The sequence below is a fragment of the Aquarana catesbeiana genome, linkage group LG06 (genome assembly GCF_042186555.1).
Source record: "Aquarana catesbeiana isolate 2022-GZ linkage group LG06, ASM4218655v1, whole genome shotgun sequence".
NCBI lineage: Eukaryota > Metazoa > Chordata > Amphibia > Anura > Ranidae > Aquarana > Aquarana catesbeiana.
In genome coordinates this window covers 287,961,624-287,975,191 of record NC_133329.1, presented here as the reverse complement: position 1 = coordinate 287,975,191, position 13,568 = coordinate 287,961,624, and the positions used below count along the sequence as shown (strand labels likewise).

The following is a 13,568-nucleotide window of genomic DNA, read 5'->3' as shown; positions in this document are numbered from 1 at the left end:
AATAGAGGAAATGTCAAGACAGCAACCTTTTAATTGTACTACAGCCAGAACTACAGACCTCAATGCCAACAGGAGACTGCGGGCTGCAGTAAAAGTAAAAGATTTATCAAACGCTGTAGCGGGCAGAGATGGGATATACGTCATTAGAGGTAACTTATTTTTAGAGGGCAAATATACAAAAACATTTCTGGCCATACTTAAGCAGTAAAACCCAACATGTTTTTTTTAAGTTTAGTTCTGTCTGTGACTACACTGGGGAAAACGTTCGCCCACTTCCTGTCTCTGTGGTACCAATGAAGAGAGTGATTGTCACCAGGGGAAGAAACACCCAGTCAAACAAAAGCAAAGAAAATTTCCAGCTCAACTTACCGACCACCGTGGAGGGGTGGGCTCCCTCTAGGGTCACCTGCCCTCATTATATTCATTATAATGCATGTGCTTCTACTATGGAGGCTCTCAAAATTTAGAGTTAGGACTGCAGATCAGTGGCGGCTGGTGTTTTTTTTGGGGTGGGGGGGTCGCAAACAACCCCCCCCCCCCCCGCTCGCTGTCTGCCGGCACTTACCCCATCTAGGTGGCGGGCAGGGGGCATCGGGCAGTGGCTCCTGTGTCCTCCCCTCCATCACAGGAGCTTCAGCCGTGCATCTCCTCCCCTCCTCCTCTGCGTCCAATACGATTGCCTGTCCTTTCAGCCAATTGGGTGATGGGTCTCGACCCGCTTTCCGATTGGCCGGGAGGAGGATCAGTGTTACAATAGCGAATATTCATTCCCTATTGTAACACGCCTGGGTGGGCTCAGTTCGCAGTGCTTGCACCCCAAGCCCACCCTATTTTGAAGCCTATTAGAGCCTCTGGCTCTAATCAGGTGCTTCAAAAAAACAACCCCCATTGGAATCCATGCATCTGGCATCCTTCATGGAGGCCCGACGCATGGATAAGGGGGGCAGCACCCGTGCGCCCTTAAAGGATGGGCTGCCCCTGTTGCAGATAATACTGGGGTGCCGTGAAGTGGCTCTGTAGCTTACGCATGTATTTACAAATGTGTGCAAACTAAAGCCCTGTTTTTAACGTATACTGTTAGACAGGATAATTTGGTTGGTTACAGGCTGGTCGGTAAGTTGAGCTGGGAATTTTCTTTGGTTTTGTTTGACATGTGTCAACCTTCCATGCGCTCCTTGCTGCAAAGGCCAGTTATAGGCGTGGACAATGGCCATTTGTTTGCACTGAAGAAACACTCAGACATTATAATCTTTGGTAAAATTTCAAACCCTTCTCCAATTTACAAAAATGTATTTTGAATGTGTCTTTGTAACCATGCAACCTTTTTCCACTATCCATAGCAAGATATAAAACTTTGACTGGAGTTGAGTTCTAAGTTGTGCCACCTTCAGCTGAATTGTGGCAGGAGAGAGTCATGTGCACCCTAAGAGCCAGTTCACACTAGGACGACTTGTCAGGCGACTTAGCCGCCTGACAAGTAGCGTCCCGTTCTGTACAATGGAAGCGTTCTAATTGGAGCGACGCAAGTCGCTCCGACTTAGAAAAAGGTTCCTGTACTACTTTGGGGGCGACGTGAGGCAACTTGGATAGACTTCTATATAGAAGTCGTTTTGCAAGTCGCCGCTGCAGTCGTGTTTAAGTCGTCTGAGGCAGTCGCGCTAGAAGTCGTGCTGCCTCAGTGTGAACCGACTCTAAATGTTTACCTAATAATTATCGGGTATTTCACTTTGATCCTGGCAGCTGAACAGAACGATGCGGGATGGAAGGATAGGGCAACACAAGCATCTAGTAGGGACAGCTGTTGCTTGTTTGCCCTGATTGGTAAACTGCACAAATGGTTTAAATTTTCCTTTTTATGCCATTAAAAATGAACTTTAGTCAGAAAATTAGCTCCAGCTAGATCACTTCAGGCTGGACCCTTTTGCAGGTTTAGCTATATAAAACATTAAAAATAAGTGTCTATACTGTTTAAAATCCAGCAATACATTGTGTCACCCTGCTCTGCACATGCTCAGTTGCTCTCCATTTTTAGGCACTGTGCCAAATTTGTAGAGGCAGATCTGCTGACAGACAAAAGATTTACTGCTGTTCAGGGGCAGTGGGCTTCAGCAAAATGGCAGCCTTCAGCAAGAAGAAACAGGAACAATTCTGGAGGCAATTTCCAGCACACACTAATTTTGGTGGCATAATTAATAATGTGAAATGTATGTTCCTTGCTAAAGAACATTATTTTTATCAAGTTGTTATGGGTAAAGTTCCACTTTGACCTTAAAAGATAACATTTTTAGATTTCCTGACCAAGTTCCTTTTCATGCAACACAAAAACAGAAATATGAGAAACATGAAAAGCAAAAAGGTAAAATAATAACATTATCATGCTCAAAAATATTACATTAGACACAGCGTTTCTCTGAGAAGATATGAAATAACATTGTCTAACCTGTCTGGTGCTTCATTTAATGCTTCTGTAATCCTGGCAGGTCCTAGCAAACCTCTCCACTGCTTTACCGCATTGTCCTTTACCAGTGCCAGGGCAAGAACGGGGCCACTGTTAAGGTTTTATACATAAGATACCCAAATAAATAGATTATATGGATTATAACATACATTTAACTAAAACAAGCATAAAAAAATCCTGTATTAACAGACTGCTTTATTACAATAAGGGTAAAATAAATGCAACTTGTAAAAGTATTTACCTGGTCATTTGCTGTTTAAGCGCTGGGTAATAGTCTTCATTTACATGTTCTCTGTAGAACTCCTCAACCTGTTGCTCACTGAGCATAACTTCCTTTTGCATTGCTATAGAGAAGCCTGCCTCCTGGATACTTTGCAAAACTTCATCTGAATAAAAAGCAATTGAAGGAAATGTTTATGGACCCTTTAGATTTGTGAAGTTCATCGCAGTATGTTACTACATGCACGTTAGCTTACATTGCCTTAAAAATAGTTCCACTTTGGCAGCTAAATTGGGATAACCCCTGATGTATATTTGTTAAATATTCCAATTAACAGAGAAAAACTTAAAAAAAAATATTTAAAATTACTGTTAACTTTTGCTTGTTTTTAATTTGAAACTTACCTAGCTTTCTGATTCTAGGTGATGTTAAGGAGGGGGCTGGGGAGTTATGCTTGCCATAATTAACCATGCCTGTACTGTGTTGGCACGTCTTCATTATCAGTTGTAAATTAGACGTGCATTATTTATTCTAACAAGGGGTTAAAAATCTTAAAGTAGAACTATGGGCAATTTTTTTTTTCATCTTGAATAGACCGTGGGGGGGGGGCTCAGGGTTATAGCCCCTTTCAGATTTTTTCTTTTTGCCATCTGTGTCCTATTACGGAGATTTCTTTACTTCCTGTCCCATAACCAAACAGGAAATAAGAGGAAATCCCTGTAAATCAAGAGAATTCCTTAGGGACCCCTAGGTCACCAGAACTATTGTACCCATTGGAAGATTTTCCCTCTATTACTTTTCTGGGGACAACCCAAAATTTGGGTAATTTCAATGATAATTGTAAACCGGACAAATAGAGAGGGTGAATCTCTTTAACGGGGACACGGACAGCCATGAAAACTGACAGTTGTATTAATGCCTCTCCACTTTATCCAAAACTAAAAAAAAGTTTTGCCCTTAGTTATACTTTAAGGCTTTGGTGGTACATTGTATGTTAATGCACGTGTTAAAACAACTGTCCCTACATATGTCTGTCCCTTAATTGCTCACTGCAAGTTCTAAACAATATAAGCTGCCTAAAGAGTCCAGAGTATAAATCTGCTCCAAAGAAACAACTAGAAATGGTAAGCAATATGTTTAATTATTTTTAGGTATGCTGCGTGAATAGATACACATAACACACATATAATGGGGGTTTCTCAAACTTGACTGAAAAAGTGGCAGCTCATTAATTTAGATTGGGCTGTCAATGCACAGCAATTGAAGAAAAACAGGATCTTCACTCTTTCTTAAAGTAGTACATCACAAGCCATGGCAGGTCCGTTGTTTGATGCAGCATGGGTATTTTGCCTTTTACTGCAAGGCAGTTCAAACATGTTCGGTGCAAACCTAGGTCTAAACAAAAAAAAAAGGTAAAAATATATATATAAGAAAAAATATGGGGCAGACTGGATGGACTACTTGGTCTTTTTTGTGCCATCACCGTTCTACGTTTCTATGTACCGTACTTGCCCTATGAAGTGCTTTCAAAATGAATGGCACTGCAATGCACAAAGTGGCGTTTGTTACTCTGCATGGGAGTAATGTGCCATAAAAATCACTTTACTGCAAAACAAAAGTTCTTCCAGAATTCACTGTCACTACGGGGTCAAAACTAAAATAATCAATATATATAATACAGTATATATTTATACACACAAATTAGCATTTTAAAGAGCAGATATCAGCATGGACAGCCTCTATATTTGTTTAGTATAAGTTTCGTTAAATATAGGTGTACAACTTATTGTCAGGCTGGGTTCACACCATAGAACGCAGTGGCTCACGGCAGGAGTCTGGTTTGTCTCCATTCACCATGTCAGGTCTGATTTTAGCCTGATATTTGGTCTGAATTCGGGCCTGAAACCAACCAAAAGACGCACAGGGCTTGGAGCTGCTGCGGAGATGTGTGGACCAGCTCCATAGAGAGTGAGTCACAATGTTCTGCTATGCGAATTGGATGCGGAGAAACCTGCATCCAATTTGCAATAGTGTGAACCCAGTCTAAATAAGTTGACAATAATAATTGCTCCGTTGTGCAATGTATGATATTCAAAAGTATTTACTCTATGAATGGTCTTTCCTGTAAAGTGTATGTAAACCCTAACAATGAACTTTTCCTATTTGGTCCCTTTTGTTTTGCTAAACATAACATTGAAAATATTTTTTTAATATCTGTTTGATAAGTGCAAAAAATACCTGCTGATCATGCCAGAAAAATTGTGAGCCATTGGCATACCTAGCATATCTGGCACCTGGGGCCCGTCATTTATTTTTAACACCACCTCCCCCTCAAAAATAAAAAAAAAGTATGGATTTGAAAAAATGAAGTAAAGCGTGCTGTGGAGAATTGTGAGTGTCGTCAAATTGTGGCTGACAACACGTGCTTTAGAATTTGCAGGCAAAAAAATATTTTTTTTTGTTTCTTGCCTTGACATAATAAGCTAAAGTTGCACACATGTTTCCTGAAGCAGATACCAAAAATTATCAACATTTTTTATAATCTCAGCTAAAAGGCTAAAAGAAAGGTAACATCACACATTCTACTTTCTTCTGTTTGCAGGTGGTTTCAAGAAGACCCAAGCCTCCTCATGAAATTAAGTTTTGGAAGTGATCATTAATGATGTGCATACATGTGAGCTTTCCACTACAAGGAATGGTTGTGTGGGCTTTTTGTGTCTAGAAAATATGCTTATAGGAAAAGAACTTAAACAAGTACCCATTCACATTTTCCTGTTTATTGCTTTTGAACCCCATGCAATAGTTCCCAGAGCACCACAAGCAAAAACTCCACTAAATAGGGTATCATACAGTATCTTAATATAACATACCTTTCCTGTCTCTTAAGACATCTGGCCTAATCAGTGCGAGGGTCCTCTCTGGGCTTTTTGAGGCTGATTCCTCTGTGTGTTGTTGCTGTTGTTTAAAAGTGGGAAAGAAAAAGGCTAATTCTCTGCTAGCTTGTTCATGGTCATTGCTCCCATGTACAGCATTGTAAAGAACCTCTGTACCATACTGAGCTCGTAAACTGTAAAAAAAAAGAAAAAAAGAGAGATACATATGTTGTTAATTTACAAACTGTAATAACAGCTTTATACTATCAAAAAAAGAAAACAGCTCACATCAACAGTGAAATACATAAACCATAATTTATTAGGGGAAAAAACTATTTTAATAAATAATTAATCAATTAATAAATAATCACTGGAAAGCCTTCTCTCTATACTTCGAAGTAGACGAGGCAGGAGCTTAAGAGGTGACAGCAAAAATCAGGGTAAACTGATTCGATGGAGTGACTAAGAGACATCTACCCCGAAAGACTGAAGGTACCTGGACCGGGACACAAATCTGTCAAGTTTGTGGTTGAGTCTGAAGCCCATTAGGTCTATGTCTGGCACCCCCCCACCAAAGAAAACTTAGTGATACAACTCCAGGTAAATGGACTCTGGAGTCCTCTGGCATTCAGTCATTGTTGGCACAAAAAGTCCACTTTTCAATGCCTGGAATGTGTACTGCGGACAGAACCAGAACATATAGTTCCACTCAAGTCAGGGTGATCTTACTTCTGGTACCACCTTGATGATTTATGTATGCCACTGCCATTGAGTCATCTCATTGGACCCTGACTGGAAGTCTCCAATACAGGGGGGGGGGTGGGGGAGGTCCAAGCACTGAAGGGCAAGATGAATCATCCTGATTCCTTGATTGGCATCCGGCTTCCTCTGACAACCCCAGTCTTTGCGCTCACAAGGAGTCCAGCACTCCTACCTTGCCTGACAGACTATGGCTTGGGATGGGCAGATTAAGGCTGCCTGCTCTTGGGGCTTGGAGACATGGGCCAATCCAAGGACAGAATTGACATTTGTCCTATGCTGTCAGGATTTTGAGTTGTGTCAGTCTCGCACAACTGGTCCAAAGCAGTGACCAGGGCTGCATTTTTTTGAGCGCACTAAGCATGTTTGATGGCATGAAGCATGGAGGAGGCAAGATGCAAAACTGCAGTTTCTAGCCTCTGGACAAAATGTTTTGGAGGCAGACATCAGAAATGCCTTGGGTCCATATAGGTATGAAGGCAGCCAAGCTACACACACACAAACTTGCAGAAGTGGTAATGTCCCTTTGCTGGAAAAAAAAATTTAAATGGGCTGCCAATTCATAGGACTGGACAATAAAGCATTTTTTCAGACACAACACACCACAACATACGTTAATGCATTACCATCAAAATAAATAGGACCACAATGTTCCAACACGTATAACGTGTTTGTGATGAAACACCTTATGCCCCGTACACACGGTCTGATTTTCCGACGGAAAACGTGTGATAGAACCTTGTTGTCGGAAATTCCGACCGTGTGTAGGCTCCATCACACATTTTCCATTGGATTTTCCGACACACAAAGTTTGAGAGCAGGCTATAAAATTTTCCGACAACAAAATTCGTTGTCGGAATTTCCAATCGTGTGTACACAAATCCGACGCACAAAGTGCCACGCATGCTCAGAATAAATAAAGAGATGAAAGCTATTGGCTACTGCCCCGTTTATAGTCCCGACGTATGTGTTTTACGTCACCGCGTTCAGAATGATCGGATTTTCCGACAACTTTGTGTGACCGTGTGTATGCAAGACAAGTTTGAGCCAACATCCGTCGGAAAAAATCCTAGGATTTTGTTGTCGGAATGTCCGGTCAATGTCCGACCGTGTGTACGGGGCATTAGTGTAAAAGTGTGTTTCAGGCCTAAATTTGAGTTCACACCAATGTGCTTTCATTTTCATCTATTTTTTTCATCCATTTATCGAACTGTGTTTTTTTGTGCCTTTATGTGCATTTTTATTGTGTATTTTCTTGGATTATGTGCTCAGCATCTAGGGAGCTTTGAGAAGACCCTGTAATTTTCTAAATTAAGCTAGGCTAATGCATATAAAATGTTCAAACATTAATTGCATTAACACACGTTACTGCAATGCACCAAATGAATCAAAATTGCCCTAAAGCAAAATCTGACTATGCCAGACTTACGAAATTCAAAAAGTAATATTCATATGAAATATACTGTACTACTACTGCACAACTTTCCAGGATGACTATTGCAAGCATAAGACGATTACTCCTATTCACTCACCTTTCAGGCTTTTCTTTCTTGGCGATTTCTACATCAGTTGGGCCAATAAACTCTCTCCATGCAGGGATCACATCCTCTTCTCCAGATTTGGAAATGATAAGAACATGACATGGGCCACTAGACATGAATTGTATCAGCTCTTGAAATTTCTCCTGTTCAAAAATACAGCAGTGATTCATCATACATATTGCTGTAATGATGGATGTTTACCATAGTAAACATTTGAAGTAATTTCATACATGTCAGGGCATCTAGTAAAGCTCATTTTTTAGTGTACAATGCTGTATGGAGTTCTTATGTCAAATTTGTTCTGGTTTCTGAAAAAGAACAAAAAGTACCAAATACTAGCATCCAAATAACATTATGACGAACAAAGAAATTAACCACTTAAGGACCAGCCTCGTTTTGGATTTTAGGCGTTTACATGTTTAAAACAGGTTTTTCTGCTAGAAAATTACTTAGAACCCCCAAACATTATATATGGTTTTTCTTCTAACACCCTAGAGAATAAAATGGCGGTCATTGCAATACTTTTTTTTGCACCGTATTTGCGCAGCGGTCTTAAAAGCGCACTTTTTTTGGAAAAAATTCACTTTTTTGAATAAAAAAATAAGACAACAGTAAAGTTAGCCCAATTTTTTTTTATATTGTGAAATATAATGTTACGCCAAGTAAATTGATACCCAACATGTCACGCTTGAAAATTGCGCCCGCTCGTGGAATGGCGTCAAACTTTTACCCTCAAAAATCTCCATAGGCGACGTTTAAAAAATTCTACAGGTTGCATATTTTGCGGTACAGAGGAGGTCTAGGACTAGAATTATTGCTCTCGCTCACTGTTTTAAAAAAACAAAAATGGTGTCACTTTTATCCCTGTTACAAGGAATGTAAACATCTCTTGTAATAGAAAAAAGCATGGCAGGACCTCTTAAATATGAGATCTGGGGTCAAAAAGACCTCAGATCTCATATTTACATTAAAATGCAATAAAAAAAAAAAAAAAAAAAGTCATTTAGAAAAATGACATTTATAAAAATGTGCCTTTAAGAGGCGTGGACGGAAGTGACGTATTGACGTCGCTTCCGTCCAGCAGTGTATTGGAGACAAGTGAGCGCCATCTTAGCCTCACTCGTCTCCAGACACACCACATAAAAGGACGCGATCGCCTCCGCCGCTACCGACGGCTCCGGTAAGCGGCGGAGGGCACCGGATCGCGGCGGGAGGGGGGCCCCTCTCCCGCCACCGATAAAAGTGATCTCAAGGCAAATCCGCCGCAGAGACCACTTTTCTCTGAAAGCCGGCCGCCGCGCGAAAACGGGGATACCGGGGTTATGGCAGCTAGCTGCTGCCATAACAACGATATCCCCATTTAAAGTTTGGACGTACATCGTCGTGCGGCGGTCTTGAAGTGGTTAAAGTGAGCTTTGCATAAAAATACAGGGTCTGCTTCGATAACACTCCCGCACCAAAAAAAAAACCTACAAAAAGGTGCCAAAAAATGCAAAATTGTATCAATTTACCTTTTCTGATGTCAATACATGGCAGCATACATATGATATAGCTCTGCCCCTATATCCACCCACAGGACCGGTTTAGCTCTATAAAAGTCTGACTGAGAGCTACCTCCCATTCTCTGTATAAAGCACAAAGATTAGAGGGAGGGTTTGTATGCTGCCATGTATTAGCGTCAGGAAAGGAAAATTACGGTAAGTATTTGATTCAATTTTCCATTTTCCTGATGCCAACATGGCAGCATACATATTATACATAATGAGCTATTGGGAGGGTTTAATGCTGTAAACTTAGTCTTTATTTGACAATAGACATAGAAGCTTGGAAAGTTTTCCTCCCAAACTCTACTGTATTAAGAGCTGCTGGATGTACCCTGTAGTGTTTTAAGAACGTATGATGTGATGACCAGCTAGCCGCTTTGCAGACTGTCTCCAGAGACACTCCTGCCCGTGCCAACCAAGACGAAGACATCGCCCTGGTTGAGTGAGCTCTAACCACCTCCAGAGGATCCTTCCCGGTCGCTCTATATGCCGGTGAATAGTTTTTACTATCCAGGCCAAGATGGTTCTGGTCGAGGCCTCTTTCCCCTTTATTTTCCGGTAGGTATGATGAAAAGTCTGTAAAAAACGTCTGAATGTAGAAGTAGCCTGCAGATAGGCTTTGAGGACTTTTTGAATGTCCAACTCGTGCAAATCAGCATCTGATTCCGCTGCGAAGGCTGAAAGCACCCATTCACTGGAGAGATAAAATATCAATGCCACTTTTGGAACAAAGTTATCCAATGGTCTCAGCACAACCCTGTCTGGGAAGAACATGGAATAAGGTTTGGCTGCCCCCATTTCTTGGAGTTCTGACACCCTTCCCCCTGAAGTTATGGCTATTAGGAAAGCCATTTTTAAGGGGATATCCCATAATGAACAATCTTCTGTTGGAGCACATGGAGGGTTTGCTAGAAAATGAAGGACTACTGCCAGGTCCCATTGAGGGAACCGATTTCTCTTGGGAGGGCGTAGTTTAAGTACCGCTCTCATGAAGTACTCCATCAGCAGGTTTGCTGCCCATTTCTTTTGGGTAAAAGCTGAGATGGCTGAAATTTGCACTTTAAGCAAACTTAGGCTTAACCCCAAATCCAATCCAGATTGCAGGAAAGACAGGATTTGAGATACATTTGGGTCACTACAGTCAAACTGACGTTCAGCTGCAAAGCTTGTGAACCTATTCCATATTCTGGAGTAGATGGCATTGGTTGACCCCTTTCTGGAACTCAGTAAAGTTCTAATAACCTCTGGAAAACACCCTAGCTCTTGTAACCCCTGCCTTTAAATCTCTAGGCCTCTAAGGCCAGTTGTAATGGTTGTGGATGTAGGATATCTCCTTGCAACAGGAAAAAAGGAGTCACTGGAGTCACAGATTGATCTGTGGGCACACGCTGAGATCCATTGCCAGAGAGAACCATGGTCTGCGAGGCCAGTAAGGTAATACCGCGATGGCTGTCAAATTCTCTTTCAACAATTTTCTCAGGAATTTCAGGATTAAAGAAATTGGAGGGAAGGCATAGGCCAGTTGCGCAACCCAAGAATGGGTCAAGGCATCTGTCCCCTCCACTAATGAATGACGGTAGAGTGAGAGGAACCGGGTCACCTTGCAGTTGGTTGATGAGGCAAAAAGATCCAGTTGCGGACACCCCCACTCGTGGATGATCTGTTTGAACACTTTGGGGTGAAGGGACCATTTGTTGGTATCCTTGAATTGTCTGGATAGGCGATCCGCTTCCAATTTCTGACAGCCTGGAAGATATATGTCCCTCAAATTTGGGAGATATTGTTGTGCCAATGTCATGATTGATTTAATCTCTCTCCAGAGGGATTGGCTGTGCGTCCTGTCTTGTCGCTGTATGTAGGACACTGCTACTATGTTGTCCAGATGGAGCAGGACTGAGCAACCCTGTATGTGAGGCAGCAAGGTGGCCAACCCCATGAATGCTGCTCGAAGTTTCAGAATATTGGAAACTAGGCCCTGAGTGGGATATTCCCCTCTGCCCTGGATATTGAGTTGTTCGCAGATGGCATCCCACCCTGCTGTGCTGGCATCTGTGGTAACAATGATCCATTGGTGTGGCCTTAATGGACAATGCTGTTTAGCATTTCTTGTTTCGTCTACCACCAGAGACTCTGGCACTGGTGATCCTGATTGGCTGGGCTAGACGAACTCCTCCACTGCATCAGGAAGCCTTGTTGGAAAACTCTGAGTTTCCAGTGAGCCCAGGGGATCATCGGGATACATGAAGCCATCGTCCCTAGAAGACTCTCTTGATGAGATAAAACTCTCGGCAGACTTCGTAGGTGAGGCAGCTATAGACATCATTCGATGGTCAACCAGAGCCATGCTCAGCTCAGTCACAACCAAAAGAGCGTTGTGGCCAAAACCTTGGGTGGCTGACTCATCCTCAAAGCAGAATTGCTGTAAACTGCCTTTTGATGGGAAGGCGTAAGTCATTTCTTATTTTCTACAATGCCTTCTTTTTGGCACCCTTTTATACGTTTTTTTGGGGTTGGGAAGGGGTTGTCATTAAAACATTTTCATGCAAGGTTCACTCTGAAACAAACTCACCACAGTACAGCTGCCTTATAACCTCAATAAGTGGGCACCATCCCTCTGACTCGCCTTCAGCTACTGTTCGTATGTTAGTGAGGTCGGTCCTGATCTCCTACTGTTACAGAAGAGTCTTCAGGAAAGCTGGCAGAGGGATTGGTCAGAATTGTTTGACACACAGGGGAGGTATCGGCAGCCATTGGTTTCACCATAAAGTGTAATGCCCCGTACACACGGTCGGACTTTGTTCGGACATTCCGACAACAAAATCCTAGGATTTTTTCCAACGGATGTTGGATCAAACTTGTCTTGCACACACGGTCACACAAAGTTGTCTGAAAATCCGATTGTTCTAAACGCCGTGACGTAAAACACGTACGTCGGGACTATAAACGGGGCACTGGCCAATAGCTTTCATCTCTTTATTTATTCTGAGCATGCGTGGCACGTTGTCCGTCGGATTTGTGTACACATGATCGGAATTTCCGATTTTGTTGTCGGAAAATTTTATATCCTGCTCTCAAACTTTGTGTGTCGGAAAATCCGATGGAAAATGTGTGATGGAGCCTACACACGGTCGGAATTTCCGACAACAAGGTCCTATCACACATTTTCCGTTGGAAAATCCGACCGCGTGTACGGGGCATAACTGTGAATGCTTGTACTGTATATACTGACAAACTGTGGGGCTTGGCCAGGCAGTACCTGTTAATGGAAGGATTAGAAACTCGGATCATAGACTGACACTGCCATTCCCAAAACAAAGACTGGATATCTATTGAAAATGCGTTGTCTTCCACCCCTCTCAGATTCTTACCATGGATTCAAAAATCTCTATACCCACTGTCCATAAAACGACATCTCTTCATAGGCACAACGTTACAAATTTTTCATCTAACTGCACACATTCATGACTTAGCTTCAATCCCTGGCCCTCTTACCAGGGTTGCAGATAACCCAGAATTCAGTGCTGGTTTACAATACAAAGGTATCCCTACTACTACTGATGGTTCCCCGCTATTAGTCTCACACTGTATGCAGGCAGGAGTAATTAAATCTAAGGAAAGCTTACAAAACTTATGCAGAAAGCAGACTCTCCCTCAGTGGACATACCTACAGCTTTGAAGCTTTTTGAGCAAACACAAATCTAAACACCTCTTCTCCAAGACACCCACACAATCAGAAACCATATGTCTGAATGCTACAATGACAAAGAAAACAACCTCATTAGCATACTCTTGGCTACAAACACATGTGAGCAAACATAGTCTTCATTTCAAAGCCAAATGGGAAAAAGCCCTAGATAGAAGCTTCACAGACTCCCAATGAAAAGAAGCTTGTATTCTAGCTCACAAATGTTCAATTAGTACCAAACTCCAAGAAACCTCATATAAGATTCTCACTCAATGGTACGCCACACCAGACAAGGTACCGTCATGCTACCCCCAAACCTCAAACTCCTGCTGGAGATGCAAAAAATGACATTTGATCTATGCTACACATTTAATGGTGGCAATGTCCTTTGATCTCTGAGTTTTGGAAAAAGGTATGCGACTTGACAAAGAAGATTACAGGGACAGATATGGATCGTCAGGTCACCTGTATCCAGGTGACAGATGCAC

The 13,568-nt window shown here is 42.1% G+C and overlaps 1 protein-coding gene across 1 annotated transcript in view; it reads right to left on the bottom strand.

The window, feature by feature from the left end:
* NME9 (NME/NM23 family member 9) overlaps nt 1-13,568 on the bottom strand; it is an 81,402-nt gene that overhangs the window by 36,193 nt on the left and 31,641 nt on the right. Inside the window, exons 9-12 of the mRNA XM_073633426.1 lie at nt 7,843-7,994; nt 5,549-5,745; nt 2,700-2,844; nt 2,441-2,548 (exon numbers count right to left, since the gene is read on the bottom strand). Of these exons, the coding sequence (XP_073489527.1) occupies nt 2,441-2,548; nt 2,700-2,844; nt 5,549-5,745; nt 7,843-7,994 (602 nt within the window). The remainder of the gene's footprint in view (nt 1-2,440; nt 2,549-2,699; nt 2,845-5,548; nt 5,746-7,842; nt 7,995-13,568) is intronic.